This window comes from Typha angustifolia, chromosome 8 (genome assembly GCF_048772165.1).
Source record: "Typha angustifolia cultivar Huaian chromosome 8, ASM4877216v1, whole genome shotgun sequence".
NCBI classification, from domain to species: Eukaryota; Viridiplantae; Streptophyta; class Magnoliopsida; order Poales; family Typhaceae; genus Typha; species Typha angustifolia.
Window position 1 is genome coordinate 7,365,508 of NC_133246.1, and position 18,133 is coordinate 7,383,640.

At 36.9% G+C, this 18,133-nt stretch overlaps 2 protein-coding genes across 2 annotated transcripts; one reads left to right on the top strand and one right to left on the bottom strand.

The window, feature by feature from the left end:
* The first annotated feature begins 2,344 nt into the window (after window positions 1-2,344).
* On the top strand, window positions 2,345-4,519 carry LOC140766082 (uncharacterized). Its single transcript, XM_073105493.1, has 4 exons — window positions 2,345-3,199; window positions 3,283-3,556; window positions 3,679-3,878; window positions 4,098-4,519. Exons 1-4 carry the CDS (start codon window positions 2,859-2,861, stop codon window positions 4,390-4,392), a joined length of 1,110 nt encoding a protein of 369 aa, XP_072961594.1. The 5' UTR covers window positions 2,345-2,858; the 3' UTR covers window positions 4,393-4,519.
* A 122-nt stretch (window positions 4,520-4,641) lies between these two features.
* LOC140766083 (protein MAO HUZI 4, chloroplastic) lies at window positions 4,642-8,919 on the bottom strand. The gene is made up of 6 exons (XM_073105494.1): window positions 8,732-8,919; window positions 8,105-8,333; window positions 5,359-5,459; window positions 5,123-5,251; window positions 4,953-5,041; window positions 4,642-4,829 (listed from the first exon to the last, which is right to left on the bottom strand). Exons 1-6 carry the CDS (start codon window positions 8,780-8,782, stop codon window positions 4,691-4,693), a joined length of 738 nt encoding a protein of 245 aa, XP_072961595.1. The 5' UTR covers window positions 8,783-8,919; the 3' UTR covers window positions 4,642-4,690.
* Window positions 8,920-18,133: the final 9,214 nt, after the last annotated feature.

Sequence of the window (18,133 nt, forward strand, 5' to 3'; positions counted from 1 at the left end):
GTGGGTAGGCTTGCCTTTCACTCGCTCTGGCACATTTTAGCGGAACGTAAACGTTAGATGTTGGGGCAAGGCAAGCCCAAGGAAAGTAACGGTTGGCTCCCAGCTCCATGGCCTTTCGCCTCTGAAAGCGTCCTTCCTTCTCAATACCGGGGATTGAAATCAGTGTGAATCAGAGTCATGCGAGGACTAATCAAGCACAGATGAAGTTTTGAGCTCTCCCATTGGAAAGGATGATTTACCATTTGAGAGATTGAGATTAACGTCTCCAGAAGACCAATGGCTGGAGAGATTCGAAATGGCACGGTAGTTGACTTCTCTTTCGATGAATGAAACTTGGAACCACCATCAAGCTCCCCCTTTTTCGAACGCTCGTGCAAACGCTTGCATTAGTTTGCATTGCCAGAGAACACAAAATATGCGTTTGAACACGTTCGGCCGCATTCGAACGCCCGCGTGTGAATGCCTGCTTCTGTTTGTATTGATAGAGAATGCATTTGGTGCATTAGAACACGTTCGGCCACGTTCGAACGCGATCGGCGAGAGTTCACTATTATTAGGGTTAATAATTATTATTTTGGCTTGTTGGTTAGCCTCTTAAAAAGTGTCGATAGCAACCAAAATCATTATGATGAATGAAACTTGATTTTTATCTTTTTCTATCCTCTCTCTATCTCTCTACCCTAATCTCCCTCCTCCCTCTTCACCAACTAGCCACCTCTACTGTTGGCAAGGCCTCATAAATCTTCTAATCTCCCTCGTCTGTCAAGTCCTGCCTCGTCTATCAAGTCTTCCCTCCTCCTTGGGATCTCGGCCACTTCTCCCCCTTTATCTTTATCCCTTAAACTACATCAACCATCCACTCTCATCTCCATTATCATCCATTACCATATCATCATCTTCATCCGTCACCACCACCATCACCCCTACTCTTGCATATTTTCATCCTAGTTTCAATCCGAATATGTGAAGGGTGTAAATACTAAAAATGTAAATCAAGAAGTTACGGATCGATCACCCTTGGTTTCATAATTTTCTAACTACGAAAAAATATCTGGTGAATATTTTCCGTTGGTTGCGCGGACTGCTTTTCTGCAACCGATCCAGATATCGAAGAGGACGTTCCGTACCTATCACTGCCATACCTCATGTGGTTATCATCCGGTTGAGGATAACAATAACTTTGATACTAAATTGTTACATACCGATTAGAGTCTAATTGCTATAATCTTATGGCACGTTTGGAAATATAAGAACAACAAAACCAAGAGAGAAGATATTGAGAAGATGTGAACTTGTGTTCTTACTAATGATATTTTGACAACATTAATATTAACCCCACAAACCTCGCTCCTCCAATCTTTTGATCCCCTAGTAACCACCACCCCCTAGTTGGGTTTAAGTTAACATGGTTGGTTCATTATTTTAATTGGAATGAGATTGGTAGAGCGGTCTTTATAGTCGGGCAACCCAATGGAGCTCCCATCTATGGAAGGTTTTACCAAAAATTTTAGTGCAGTCTTAGGGCCAGAAGTAGCGGCTATGCACAAAGCTATTCTCTACTTGAAAGACAAAAATATCCTTAAAAAAAGAAGTTTTAATTCTAACTCACTACTGGTCAACATTATTAACGAAGCTAGCTCTAAGTCATATGTTATTGACCCCATTAATGGTGACATCAATTCTCAAATTAGAAAGTTTTAAATATGGAAAGTATATCACAATCTTTGTGAAAAGTTGCTAATTGGTTAGCAAATAGGGACCCTAGGTTTTGGGAGTACTTAAGAATAGATTTTTCTTCTCGAGCTATTTCCAAGCCTCCAACTTGAGGGGGCATTTTGAAGTCTTAGATAGCGTGAACTCTTAGATCAATAAATATTTTCAACCAACCAGCTATTCATGTTAGTAGATTTTTAATAAATAATATTTTAGATTAAACATTTTCTTTTTTGTAATGAAAAAAGAAGTGGGTTAAATACATTATTTGTTTTACTATACCTTACTACCCTTTTGACTAACAAATCAAATATTATTAACAAAGATTACAAAGTTTCTTTATAACTAACCCTATATCTGTTAGATAAATATGTATTGGGAGAAAAAAAAATTCAAGAGTACAATTTTTTTCCATTCAAATTGATAATAAATTTTAATTTAGAAAAAGGCATTGAATCAATAAACTTTAGATGAGCTAAAATTGATGATTTAATTTTAGTCGTAAGTATAGGAGCTGGTTTGAGATTTTTTAAAGTACAAGATATAAAATGATTTTAGATATAAATATAGAAGAGTAAAATATATTAAAATCTAAAAAAGACGATGAAAAATGTAAGAGTTTCTATGTGAAAATTTCCATAAATTTGTATTTAGGGAGAGCTCATTTTTGGCAAAACTACTCCTTTGTAATGTTCGACTGAGTAAGAAGAAAGAATGTGCGCCTTATTCCTCCTTTGGTACCATTATTTCCTGTCGATTTCCGTCGGGTTCGCCCTCGTAAGCCCGAGCTTGGCAATCGCATCCCTCTTGGGACTCAAAATGGCACCGGTCCCGAAGTGAGCTCGCGAGTTCCACATGATCCATGCCAAAGCAGAGAAATCAAGGACAAAGGCATACATGAATTACAAGGAGCCAAAGGAAGAATTATAGCGACCTCTATAATGGGAATCAAGTACTTCAACAATTGAAAAGAACCCAAGAGAGAATTGAATCAATGGTTATTATTGGACGAGCAAAAGATGAATTGAACTTGGTGTAAAGCAAGTAGTAGTTGTGCTCTTCAACTGTTTGATATATAGCCTGTGAGATTCCATTTTCAGAAGTAAAGGGAAGAGAAGAGGGTAGGGAGAGAAAGAGAGAGAAGCATGGCATTACAAGCTATGCCCTCTTCTCCCCTCTCTTTTGCTACCACCCATACCAAACAAAATGGGTCTCTCAATGCGATGACACCTTCGTCGTCCTTTCCGCACAGCCAACTTCTCCTTCCTCCAGTCACCAGTAATGTTTCCGTCAAAGAAGAGCTAGCCTTGAATCTAAAGCCACCACCTTTAACAATCATTAATGGCCAAGATGGTCATTCACTTGTAGAGCAAAGCATCCTTCGCAATCGAAAGTATCTGAAGGAACTCAGCAGCTGGGGCATTGGAGGCCCCTGCAACTACTTCCTGCAAGTCTCCCGGACTTCTGAGCTCATCGCAGTAATCCAGTCAGTAGTCATTTCATCAAATACTTGTAACCAAGTTCATTCTTAGCTGTATCTCACACATTACATTGCTTACATTGCTGCAGCTATTGTCAGACTAGATGCATTCCATTGTTTATAGTGGGAAAGGGATCCAATTGCCTCTTCGATGATCATGGTTTTGACGGTTTCGTTGTGCTGAACCGGCTCGACCAATTTGAGGTGATTGAGCCTGGTGTTTATAGGGTAGGGAGCGGTTATCCGTTCAACCGGCTTGGTTTCAGATGCTCAATAGAGGGATTTTCTGGGCTTGAATTTGCCGGTGGAATACCCGGGACTGTTGGTGGAGCAGTGTTTATGAACGCAGGAGCTAATGGGCAGGTGAATCCATTTCTGTGTTGTCTCTTATTACGTGATGGATGCTTTGTGATAACATATATTGAATGGACTTGAGGACTATGGTTATGGTTAATCACATTATTTTGCGTTGTATTCCTTTTCAGGAAACTGGCAATGTAATAGATGCAGTGGAGGTTGTCACCAAGGAAGGAGAGCTAAGAGAGCTAAAGAGGAATGATATAGCATTTGGCTACCGTTGGTCATCCTTCCAAGAAATGAAGGACCTTGCCGCCATTGTAGCAGTGACATTCCGGTTGATGCCAGAGGAGAAGGCAAGGGAACGCCAGCGAGCTCTCTTAGAGAGGTAACATTTATTCATTAGTTGCTGTCAGTTTTTAACCAAAGGCCTTATTTGGCTGCATGATGCGAATACATGAATGGTCCTTTAGTGAACCCTCATGATTATAAAAATTTATAAAAGTTTATAATCATCTGCTGTTATACTATCTCTGTCATTTTGAAACTTTGATTCCTCTGGAGTTTAAGGCATTGCAACTTACTCTAAATGTTCAATCAAATGCAGGAGAAGGAAAACTCAGCCGATCAGAGAACGCAGCGCTGGATCTGTGTTCCGAAATCCTCCCGACTCAGGAATTTCAGCTGGGGAGCTGATTGAGTTGGCTGGGCTGAAAGGGTTTGGGATTGGAGGTGCGAAAGTTTCTACTGTTCATGCCAATTTCTTCATCAATTTCAATGGTTCCACCTCCACCGACATGCTTGCACTCATCAACCATGTCAAAGAAGAGGTGGATGAATTATTTGGAATAGAGCTCAAAGAAGAGATACGATACGTACCCCATAGAACTCTCAGTATGTAGACAATATGTGCATTGTTTTGTTCTTTTAATGTTCATTGAATTTGAAGAGATAAGATCAATGTAAAGAACATCAGTTTGATTCACATACTTCCAGTAAAATCAGAATTAGAAAAAAGTTCTTTATACAGTAGTAAGTGTATTTAGTAATTATTTGGTTCAGCTTTAATCTATGATTGAATCATAATGTGAAATGGATAAGCACACAACCAACTTTTACCACAGCACTTCTACTTGAATTACCTATCTAGTGGAATGAATCAAAGGATTAATTATTAGCAATGTATGGCTGATTACATAATCAATGTGACCTATTCACTGTCCTCGTCAAAACCTTTGTGATGGCATGTGTGACAATCCCAACTGGACAAAAAAGTAGACATAAAGATACTGAATGCCGAGTCTCTATCTTGTTCTTTAGACCATCATGGAATACCTGCCTGATGACAAGTACATAACAAGTAATAACTACTATTTGGTGGCTTGGAGAGGTAGTATCTTCTACTTATTCAGTAAACAGATTCGGAGAGTACATATGATGGAGCATAGAAAAAAATTATTACCTTGCTGCAAAAAGGTCTACAGCCAGTAAGTGAATCCATGCAGAAGCCACGGTCATTTCATTTGTAAACATTCTTGCAATTCCTGATAACTGCTTATAATTTTACAACTAGTGACAATTAGAATATGTATTATAGGTATTGAACAAGTTAAATGTATCTTGAAAACTAACCTCTGGCAACCAGTATTTACTTGCAAACATCAACCGCAATGTATCAGGGTTCCATGATAGGTAAAGAAGATAAGCATACAAAACTCCAAGGGCAACATACGGTGCACTGCTTTCCATACTTCTTTTTGTCTGAATTTGGGATATCACAAGAAAACGATCCAAAGAAGATTAAGTTGAAGATTTTTAGTACATAAATTTGGAAAGAGAATAATCAAGCCACTGTAATGTATACTTACAACTTCAGCATTTGGAGCTAGAACCATCAGAGTGTAAAATGGAAGGACAGCAACTGTGCCGCAGGTGAAAGCATAGCTAGCAATTTGGGATGTTGTGATCCCTGTCATGAAAAAGTGTATCAGACAAAGTTGAGTAAAAGTTCAGCACCAACATAGTATTGAAAAGAGCAATAAATAAACATTAAATCAAGGTTCCAAGTATCGGAATCGGGATCGGAATCGGCCATCTGGAAAAAGATACGTATCAACCATATCAGCGGTATTAGCCGTCCGTATAAAAAATTCTTAATTTTTTAGAAAAATAATAATAAAATATAAATATAAATTATTCATATATAAAGTCTAAAAATTAAAAAATAAATACTATTTTCTCAATTTCTATTTCTCTCCCTTTCTATCACTCATACTCTCTCTCCCACACAAATTAAAAAAAAGATTTTACCTTCTCTCCACTAATTCTCTTTTTTATCAAACTCTCTCTCTCTCTTTCTTATCAAACTCCCTAATTAACTCTCTCTTCTACTAACTCTCTCCCTTAAAAACTCTCCCTCTCCCTCACCGACTACCACCTCTTTCCCTCTTTAATATAGTTTTTTAATTTTTATTTTCTCTCCATGTCTCTCTCTCCTCTCTTTCCCTCTCTTTTCTTCCCTCTCCCTCTTACTGCTACAACCCACAAACTCTATCTCTTTCTCCCTCTCTTTTTCCCTCTTTCCCTCTTTCTTGCTCCCTCTCTCTCTTTCTCTCTCTCTCTCTCTTGCTCCCTATTTTTCTCTCTCTTTCCCCTTTCTTTCTCTCTTACCCATGCTCGTCTCGGGCGGGATCGACCAATACAACTGATCCCAACCCGAAACGAATCGGTATCCGGCCGATACTCGACCGAAACCAATCAATAGATTAGTTTTGGCTAGGGATCGGGATCGGCTACGATCCTTTTCAGCCGAGCCCGAGTAGCCGATCCCGATCCATTTCGGCCAATCCCACTCGGGCTCGGCCGAAACTAGGAATATTGCATTAAATGATAGCAACCTACTACTTTCAGCTGTCATATTAAAATGTCAGAAACAGCACAGGACTGAGGCAATACTACATTGTAAACAGCACATTAGAAAATTTTGGAATATGAAGCAAGGTAAGAATGACGGAAACAATTGCAGCAAATTGACCAAATTTAAAAGACAACTTTCTTTCTATCATACAAGTCCATCTTATTCTTTGAAAAGTTGGAATCCAATGAAAGCAAGGAAATACCTCAACAAATAACAGTATTTGTCAAGCATATGAAAAGAAATACAATGTGAAACTTATATTTTGGTCCCAGTGACACCACAAGGATTTCTAACCCAGAATCAGTCAGATCTAATAACTAAATGAATCTCTTCAAATCAGCTTTGTTCCAAGTAAGATTCTAAAGCAAAAGATAATGTGAAACTTATATTACAATAAGTAGAGATGATGAATTAAAAAATGGAAGTAATAGAATGAAATAAATGAGGGAGAAAAATAGTAAAATCAGAAACTTAAAAGTTTCTTCACTGTTGGTTACTTCATACTTCACATCAATACGAGAGCTGGATGAAACGAAGTGTAAGATATTAAGATGTTGGGACTAGATCTTGGAGTGTGATTAAACCGCATATTATATAGTCCATAAGAACATAAATTACTCCCATTAAAAGGATTACATCTACGAATACAGGTCCTTGTAATGGATTCTTGGATGATCACATATTGTGACTATGTAAGATAATAGAAAGAGAATTATAATTGATAAGGGAATTTCGAAGAGATAAGGAATATATAATCCAAATCACCGATGCAACGAAGTAATCTAATTATTCATCAAAATCATATCATATATTACACACTAATCTAATTACTAATTTACCCTTGATATTTATTCCATCAACTTACTTTTTACCAAATCAAAAGGTATTCGTAGTAAAATAATAAGAAATAAAATATTTTTTCTCCTATTTCTTTTTTTTACTTTATATCACATTAAATGTAATTATTATGTCCTTATTCCATAATATAAGTGAACGTAAAAATAGTTATTTTTTAGATAAAATCCTCATTTTGAAAATAATAAAAATGAATAACTATTCTAGAATTTATCTTATTCCTAAAATAAACTAGGCCTAAGGTTTTTATGGGTTTTCTTTTAGTTGCTAGGAAGTCAAATAACTTATGTTGCCGTCAAAAAGCTCCTATACCTTATGAACTAAAGTATCTCATACCTGCACCTAAGCAAAACAAACACATAGGTTCGACAACTAAAAGTGTGCATCAAAACTTATTTAATTGGAAAGGAATTTAAAGATATTTAACACTGATTCTGAACTAAATGCTGGCAGCATGAAGTGTAGAAACAAAGGTTTTCTATTGGTACAACAGACAAGATATGGCGAGTACTGATATCTGAATCCATTTGAGAACATTTCAAAGCTGTAGGGTACTAGTCACAAATAGTTATCCCCATAAATTTCTAATAATTCAGCAGATAGAACCTCGTGATACATTGAAAATTTAATACTATAAAACCATATTTTTTTTGCTCAATCTTATGGTTTAGCAGTTTTAAATGAAGATCTTTATACTAGAGAATTCCACAAGATAGTCATTAATAACCAATTAGTCACAAAGTAGGGCACACCAGTATGGAAAAGGAACTTAACCAATCAATAATTAACAAGAGAACTGATTATACCGACAGCAAAATTAGAATCAGAAGTTGGACACTTACAAGAAGCTGATGGGCTAAATCCTCCGCCGCATTGAATAATTCTCGCAACCTTGGGCCTGAGAACCAACCTCGATCCACCAGAAAAGGTCCAATCCTTCCCAAAGCCAACAATCCGACGGTGGCTGATAACTCCGGTGGAGGCCTTGCTCTGGAAACCAACAACAAGAACCGTCTGACCTCGTAACCTTCCTGAAGCGAAATGCGATTTGGGCTTACTCGGAAGAGCAATCTACACATTATTGCAGAAAGAAACAATGAATTTGATCAGTCCGAGGCAAAACAGAGGGGAATTATAAAATTATTCCCTCTACTTGTATTGCAACACTACATAATTACTTCTTCTGGTTCATTTCTATCAATGTGCGTTAGTGAAGTATCTTTGTGGTCGGCAACTTTTCCAAGCTACAAGGAATAAAATTCAGAAATTTTGCAACTACAAATAAAAACCGGATTTCTATGATAAAATGATACCACATGAAAAGAGGTAATCTCTAAAAATGTGAATCATAGGGTTATCTATGATATAATTAGAATTAGAAGAACTGATTCTAGATAGTTACAAACAAGAGCGAATTAGCAATTTTCCGGAAAAACTAGAAGTACCCAGTAGAGAAGAGTGATGAGTACCTGAGATGGAGGAGAGATGGGGGAGTGGGAAGAACAGCAAAGGAGAGACATTTGGTTGTGGGAGTAGTAGGGAGTCCACAAAGACGGCCGACCCACATCATGGATGAGAGAGGATTGGGAGATTTATAAGAAAATTTGAGAGACAGAGAGGTGGAACGTGCACTGAGAGAGGGAGAGGGTGTGAAGGAAAGAGGAGAGAGAGAGAGAGAGAGAGAGAGAGAGAGAGAGAGAGAGAGAGAGCGAGACGCCAAATCTACTGCAACCCACTTGCTTCCGAAGAAGAACAAAACTCTCGTCCCACTACACTGTCCCCAAAATGTTTGCTTCTTCTCCAATCAAGGGTAAAAATATAAATATGGCTAATTGGCGAGTTTTTACCGAAATATTGATTTAAATTAGTGGGTATCCAATCGTTCTCATCCTCAAAACTATGGCGCCAATTTTTAATCCGATCTAATAACTCAGACACATCGCTTTAAATGAGCTTAAATTAAATATAATCAGTTTCATACCATAAGTTAGATAGATTGCATTTCTATTTATTTCCTCAACTTATTTATTACTTTCCCTCACCGACCTTTTTATAATACAAATAAATTCATTTATAAATCAAATAGATTTATTTATAATTTAAATAACTTATATAAACTCAAATAATATACGTAACCAACTCAACTTATTTAAATAAATAAATAAATTGTATTAATATTTTAATCTATTTAATAATTAGATTATATTCATGTTAGACTCTATTTCACCTTAGTTGAAAGCATCTTATTCCAACATTTAGGGGTAAAAAAGTAATTGAGCACCAAACTTCAGAACTGGGTACGTGCTTGGGTCGCGATGTAAACTCGTACCCGTTCGGTGCAGCTTGAAAAAAAAAAAGAAAAGAAAAAGAGGTCTTTGGTGAGAGTCCACCTGTACGTGGTTGGGATCAGCTGCTGGGTGGCAAACAACAGCGCGCATGATTAGAGAACGAATTCTATCTGACACGTGGTTTGGTCCATTTGAGTGCGCGCATTTCCGGACCGACTAAGTGACAAGGAGTTGACACGTGGGACATACGGTGGACCGATCCATTGAGTTTGGCCGCAAAGAGTGGGAACATGTGATGTGATAGCCATATAAGAGGATATAGCGAGCATGTGACGTGATCTATTAATTAAAAATTTTAATAACGAGAAAATGCAAGGGCTCCGCTAGAAAAATTTTACATAGATTCGCCTTATTTCTCAAAAAGATTTATCTCTCTTAGGGGTGATTTGGATAAGTAAATCAAAATAATTTATAGAGACACTGACTTTTAACAAAATTATGATTCACACTTTATATTTTTATTATTTATAAATTGAGTCTTATAATTTATCGATGTATAGAAAATATTCAAACTAACATCGTTTGGATATATAATATAAAATGAGAATATTATATTAATTAGAGATTTTTTAATTCTAAAATAACTAAAATGCCATTCTCTCTCTTTTTCTCTTTCTCTTATTTGTGGATTAGGCTTCATCGACTTCACTAGCTTAAGCTTCATCGGACTTCACCTTCTCCATACTCAAGTCGGCGACATTTGCTTCCCTTGTTGGGGCCACCGTTTGCTATTTGCTCCTTGACTTCGGCTTCTCCAAGACATTCCGGCATGGTCTTCTGATATGGTCCGAGATGTCAAGTGGAGGTGGCTTTACAACTTCTAGCATGGTCCAAGATGTCAAGCGAGCTAGCCATGTCGAGTGAGCCGGTGTGGACATTTACCTCTAATGGCTTCCCGGTCAAGTCAAGTGAGCAAGCATTGCTAGAATTCTAGATCTTGGCATTGCCGATGTTGTCGGGTAGACGGGTAGAAGTCCTGGTGCAAGATGGTGAGGAGGGAGGTGAGAATAAGGAGTGGGGAGAGAGAAGGGATGAGGGTTAGGTACGGATGATGAGAGAATGAGGAGTGTTAGATGGAGATAACGAGGAGGGAGGAGGGTTAAGGGTTTATTAAGTTAGACACTAGAAGAGGATTGGGTTGGGTTTAGTTTTGTTAGGTTTAGCTGGGTTGGGTTGGATTTAGTTGGTTAGGTTTAGTTGGATTGGGTTTAGTTGGATTGGGTTTAGTTGAATTTAGTTGAGTTAGTATAGGTTAGGTAAGTATAATTTGATTGAGGAAATGCTTATAATTTTTTAGTATATTTAACTTAACTTAGATATTTGGTTAAGTTTAACTAACATATCTAATGACAAGGTATTTTTTGTATATATTCGCTAAATCATAGGACTCAATTTATAAATAGTAAAAATATAAAGTGCAAACTATAATTTTGTTAAAAGATAAGGTGTTATATACAAATTTTCCTAATTTATATTTTTAACCCCACTGCCTATTTTAATTTACATTTGCAGCTTCATCCAATTTTTTTAAAATATCAAAATTATCCCTCCACTAACTTTGAGAATATATTCACCATCACCTGCACATTAAATGTTTTTTTTTTTATCTTTTTCTAATTTTAACTCATTAGGAAAGATAATCCCCATTCTTTGAAGAGATAGGAGAGAAGAAATTTATTTTTTATTCTTCTCTAGTAGCAACACAACATTACTCTATTCTTTTTTTTAACCTCTATAATATTATATTATAGTTTTTTTTTCATATAGAAAGTACTATAACAATAGATGAATATAAAATATTCTTTTGATATAAATGTGAATTAAGCATCCTTAACCCCATGTGCCTCCCACATGAGGTTGCCCCCATGTGAGGTTTATGTAGAGGCTGAAAACTAGCAACATATATATCATTATCAAATAAGACCAAAATAATAGAAAAGATAGTAAAGCTCGTAGGTTACAATAAATCCATCAATAATATATAAATGGGTGGACACAAGCATAAGAGTGCACGCTGAAAATTAAGCTACAATAAAAGAAGATTACACCCCTTTTCCGACACTACCATAAATAGACAATAAAAAAAAATTCTACTGGCCTATAAAGTAGCTACTACAAAAGCTTCCGCTGCAAAATCAATCAATCAGCATTATATATTACTTATGAATGAGCCTAATGTTTAGTAAGTGATACTATTATTAGCAAAATAATGTTGATATAAATAGACTCAACATAGAGAATGCATGAATATCTAATTAGCTAATCATCATAATATAAAATTGAGTCATGTACACAACGTATTTGGTTAGCATGGTCGGACTCAGCACATGCTAATTCTATCTATCATATCCATTTAACATGCCTAACACTTGGCTAACCAGGCACCATCTATACCGGTATGACATAAATGTTCGTAAGAGAGGATAAACCTTATTGGTAGAATCATCTGCTACTCATCTGGTGAATAGCATGACTGATTATCCATCATAGTAAACTAAGGAACTTAGTTATAAAACCATCAATATGAGTCAACATCGCACATCGATACCAATCCAAGCCCAATTCAATATCACCACACCACCCATGCGAAAATTATGAGCTATCGCTTAAGGACACACTCACCTTATATCATTGGGCACCACTAGATTTATGTCTTACCCTTCGATTTTTTACATAAATATCCGAAAGTGTTTGACTCTCATTAATTGATAATATATTGCCCATTGCCTGATGAATGACATGTTTGATTATTTAGATCCATAGATTGAGAGCCCAAACATATGCCCTACTATATAATAATAATAATAATAATAATAATAATAATAATAATAATAATATAATTCTTCTTTCATAGTAGTGCACACGTGCTAGTAGTATGATATTATATAGCACAAGTAAGCATAACAGAAAAAACATAAGTATCATGGAGTAGTATGTACTATCATACATAAGCATGCTGATAAGTATGCATAGCAATCATTATAAAGTAATCATATCAATCAGTAGATTAAATTAACATGTGCAACTATAATATTCAGGCTATTATCTCATAGATAATTATTTTAGACTACAAGTTAACACATAACATCAAGCAATAATAACAAGGATTGAAAGTCCACTTGGCTAGACAGACTAAATTTCTCTAGTGACAATTTGTTCTACACTAATTCCTATCCACTTACTCTAGGGTGGGCATTGGTTTCGACGAGCTTTGCGACAAAAATACTAAGTCAAAAACCCACAATCTAATACTTAACAATAAAAGAATAAAAAAGGTCCACAAGGAGCTGCCAAGCCTAGCTAAGCTAGCCCAATCTCATGGGCTCGAGTTGGGCCAAGCTAGACAACCAAGAAATGGGGTTCGGTTGAGCTAGCCCAGTTGAGCCCGCAATAGATTTGGGATCAATAACTCAGCCTGCACCCCTGTTTACCCTAATCAAACTTAGGCTCATCAAGAATAGGGGGTCATTCCGTTCCCTCCCTCACGCATTCCATAATTGGTGTAACATCTTGAAAGAAAATATTTGGTGCACACATAACCTACACTTTCACTGTTAAGGTGCACACGTGCAAGGCATGTGCACCCCTTCCCTCTCTCTCTACTACCTCCCTTCCTTTTCTCTTCCTCTCTCTTTGTTTTTTCTCTTTTCTTTCGTCCTTCTCCTTGCCCCCATCAGCTCATTTCCCCTTTCTCTCCGCGGGAGGTGCTCCCTCAAGCTCATCAACCCCATGGCCTGCACCACCGGTGAGACCTCTACAACCTTACAAAGTTAATTTTATTTTAATTAAGTATTTATTGTTCTCCATCATGTCTTCCAATCTGGATCTTGTTGAGAATTAGGCTAGCTAGCTCTCTTGTGCCTCCCCGCGCCGATCCCAAATGATTCCCCGTGTCACCCTATTGTCGGTGATGCCCTTAGTGAGCCTTTTTGTCCCCTAGTGGAGGCTACACATGGTAGCCTCCTCTTGTCAAGTTTTGAACTATCTTCTAACTCCTATCGTCATTGGTTTTGCTACTTGACAGGTTGGTTAGCTTTATCTTTGCAAGGAGTTTATGAGGTGCTGGCATTGGGCCCTTGAGGCTGGAGTTGTCGAGAGATCCCTCACCTTGGCCATCAGCCTTAGCGAGGGTGGTTCTCGCCATCGGCCGCCTCTAGCAATTGGGCTCCCTCTCGACTAGCTTCAGCTTGCCTGAGGGGAGGGTGCTAGTGGAGTCGATCGAGACTACTAATAGTCAGAATTGTCGGTAGCTTCCTCCCTTCCCCTACAATTTACAGTGCTTTTGATTGTCTGTGGGTGGTCGTTAGCTTCCCAACCAGCTGAGTTGGCACTGTGTGAGCCTTTCTCCATTGGCGGGGCGTTCGTTGGCATGATAGCCTCTTCTATCGACCACAGTGACCGCCGACAACCATCTGTCCTTTCTTCCTTCCTCTTTTTGATCGAGGTGAGGAAGAAGGAAGGGCTAGAGTGTTTGGGTTGGGTACGAGCTAGCCTAGCTTAGGCTTGGATTGGGTGCAACCCAGCCCAAGTGATGGTGTGATTGGGTTGAAGGCAGCCCAACCCAAGATTGAGGTAGGTTGGGCTATAACCAAACTCAAGTGACTATATTGGATAGTTTAGGCTTTGAGCCCAACCTTAGTGAGTTTTATTATAACTTTTGCGTTGGTTGTATGCCAGCACTTTGCTCTAAGCCTTGGGCTAACCCAAATGGATTAATTGCTCTTTAAACTATTTTAATTTACTTCAATCTTTTTACTTAGTTAACCATATCAACTTGAGCCAGAATTAATCATTTTAGAGGAAAGCTTTGTTAGATACATTAATTGTTTTAAATCAATTTTTAACAATTGAGTTAGTAGTCTGAGTGTATTTGTCTTAATTGCTCCTAGCGAAGAATTAATATAGATCAATGTTGGGAAATAATATTAAGCAGCTTGTTTTTTAATGAAGCTGATTAATTAAATGTGGTATATTTATTTTACTTTAAATCAATAATAATTAGTGGAGCGATAATTTGAGGTAAAGTTATTTTAATTACTTTTAATAATGCGTTAAGCCTTTGTACAACTTTGCGAGCTCTACTTGTTTATTTTCTTAAATGTACTTACCCAAGTTTGTAGCAAATATTAGTAGGATTATTTAATTAATCAGTATAAGGGATGTTGTGCTCATAGTATTATTTCTCTTTATTATCAAGGTGGACTTCGTGCCATAGGAGGGGAATCGTAGCCTTGGCCACCACGAAGGTGTCTCAGCTAGGGTGAGCTTTAACAAGCATCGATCGATGAATGACATAACAAGGTGGAAGAAATGTGGGGCTGAAATGGCCTAGGCACCGGGGAAGGGTCAATCACCATGGCAAAGTGCCAAGCGGGGGTTGAGGAAATCGGGGAAAGTGATGAGGGGTTCGCCACATTCTGGGGATGTCAACAGCAAGAGCTTGTAAAGTCCAAACTGATGCCAAACTCGCTGGCATGCATAGGCTCACTCAGGCTACATCGATGGTCAGGACAAAGCCTAAGCTGTGACATACCCCTCGACTAACTCTTTGACCTTGAAGATCATCGGTCAGCCATCACTGGTTGGCCAATTACTCCACCCAACCTAGGTGGCAAAGAGCAAAAAAAGAAAAAAAAGGAAACAAGGCCTACATAACCAAATTAATAAGAGCGGAAGGAAGAATGCTCATCGGGGAATTCACCGTCACGACTGGCACCGAGCTTTGATCGATGACATTAACACCAAATTTGGAAGGCAGAGAGAGAGGAGCTAAAATGAGGAAACAATGTCTATATAACCAAACTAATAAGAGGGGAAGGAAGAATGCTCATTAGGAAACTCGTTGTGGTCGACACTAAGTTTTGATAGGTAGTAATGACACCTAATCGAGGTGGGAGAGAGCGGAGTCGACGGTGGAGGGGGATTATAGTGGCCGAGAGAGAGCGAGAGAGGAGAAGGGGGGTATAAGAAGGAGGGTGGGGGCACAACTCAAGGCCGACCACCCTCCCACACGCCACGTCGATGAACTGCACAGGTTGCGTGTGCAAGGAGGGGAGGTGACCATGCTTGCATAGTGGCAAGAATGGGATCACGTGGGAGGAGGGCGCGAAGAATGGGTCACGTGCTCTATGCGTGCCCCAACTTGCTCATAGAGAGAATTGTTTTTAGGGTGTTGCATTGAAAGTACTCATCTTTTACACATTAGAAATAATTTGGCCATATTAGAAATAAAGATGAAGTTTTATGAATCAATGAAAGGGTACCTAGATGAATACAATATTGGTATTAAAAATCTCTTTTTATCGAAGTAAGTTGATTCTTTGATCAACTAACTATGAAAGAATTCTACCATGTTAGAGTGACATTTGATATATACTAAATCAAATTTTAAAGCTATTATCTATGGATTTCATAATTAATAATTATGAATTATATAGTTACTAACTATGAATTCTTAATATTGACTAGGAATTTTAGAGATAAAAACTCAGAATACACTCTATTATAGATAATATAAGAAATTTCATTGAACTCAATTCTATATGGAGTAATTAGTAACTGGTCTCATATATATACTAACACTGAATTTTATAATTATTACATATGGATTTCATAACTAATAATAATAGAGTCTATAGTTATTAATTATGGATTTTATAATTAAAAGATTCTAAGTTACTAACTCTGAATTTCTAAAATTAACTAGGAATTCTAGAGAGATAATAAGTTCAAATGGATTCCAAACACACTCTATTATAGATGGTATAAGTGATTTCATGGAACTCAAGTTATTAAAATACGAACTAATTAAGTATAAATCTGACACAACATGAATACATACATACAAAATAGAGGTCTATAGATACAAAACAGAATTAACTCTAAAAAAAACTCTAAAAAAATTTGAATGTCGTGATCGGTACTAGAGCTGATGGTGTAGCAAACACTTGATTATTTACATCATTAGAATTATCTTTGCAAGACTTTACATTATGCTCTATCTTTTTACATTTTGAGCATCTTTTACCTTTTATCTCTGCATTCTCGTCGAAGGAGAGGAAAGGAGAGCTCTTGGAGGCAACAAACAGGTTATAGATTTTGGTACTTTGCAATATATGAAGAAGATCAATTACACAAAATATTCAAGATATTTTATTTTTCCTGCTAGTGAAGAGAAGAGAGAACTAGAGAAAAAACTATTTTTTTTTCTAATTTACAAATGAGATCTCCCTGCATTTAATGTATGGAGATATCCTTAAAGTTTGTGCAAGGTTAATTTTGTTTTAGGTGAAGCTATAGAGAAAAACTAAAATAAGCCGTGGGATAAAAACATAAATTACTTTGGTTTATGGTGCAAATCACCCATCTCTTAACAAAGATATCTAGGTAATTATTCTTTCAGGAGATCATAATCATGTTACAATAATCAAATTAAGCTATCTATTGTTATATGCTAGATGACATTATTTTTTCAGAGAAAATGAGGACATAGCCTTAGGAAGAAATTAAGAGGTACATGAAGAAATAAATGAAGAGAAACCAAAGTGCAATTTCCTAGGATAGTAAAATCTCCAATTTTCACATATTTTAAGGATATCTGAGATTAGATATCCGAGAGTTGGTTGGGAGTAGTCCTTGCTTCCAACTTGAACTGAGTACTGTTGTTCCAAATAATTTATCGAGTAATTGCCAGAAGAAAATCAAAAAACTTTTTGATCCTCACTGTGATGTTAATTATTTGCCACAGAAGGATGGAATATTGTGGGGATGTGAAGTTTATTACCGAAGAGATGAAGAATTGTTTGGAAATATGAATAGTGATCTAAGACGTGGTAAGCCAAAGAAGTATTCAAATTTTCAAAGAAATGGAGAGTTCTAAAATAGATACAGGATATCTGCAATCACCATTAAGGATAGTTTTATAAAGAGATTAGTAGAATAGGTTCCAAAAACTGCGCCCTGTGAATTAGAAGTAGGTGCAGATTGAAAGATCGCATTAACAACCATGATTCCAGTTGCACAATTTGCCAATAGTACTGAGTCCATGGCTAGTGTTTAATAATTATGTAAATCATGCCTTTAATAATACAATGAACACATTCATTTAAGGTCAGTGTGAGCATTTATTTACGTATAATAGAAGTGGCCTACATAGTAGTCCAAGTTGGTGCGCTTATCCAAATTTACTTGGATGTGATCCATGTCGATCATTAACACCTCCCTCTGAATTAAACACTATATGGAATAACTGCCGTATTTACATATAATATATACTAAATTAAATTTTAAATTATTATAACATCTAATATTAAATAAATCAATATAATTACATAAACTCATCAAAGCTATGTCATATTATCTCTTCAATTGGCATTTCGCAATACTAGAAACTACTTAGGGTCGGAGATTTTTTAAAATTGTTTAATCGACTATTGTCATAGTAAAAACTTATATAAAGTAATACTGACTTTTTCACTAGCTATTAAGTAAAATTAAAATCATTAGTAATGTGACTCTTCTCTC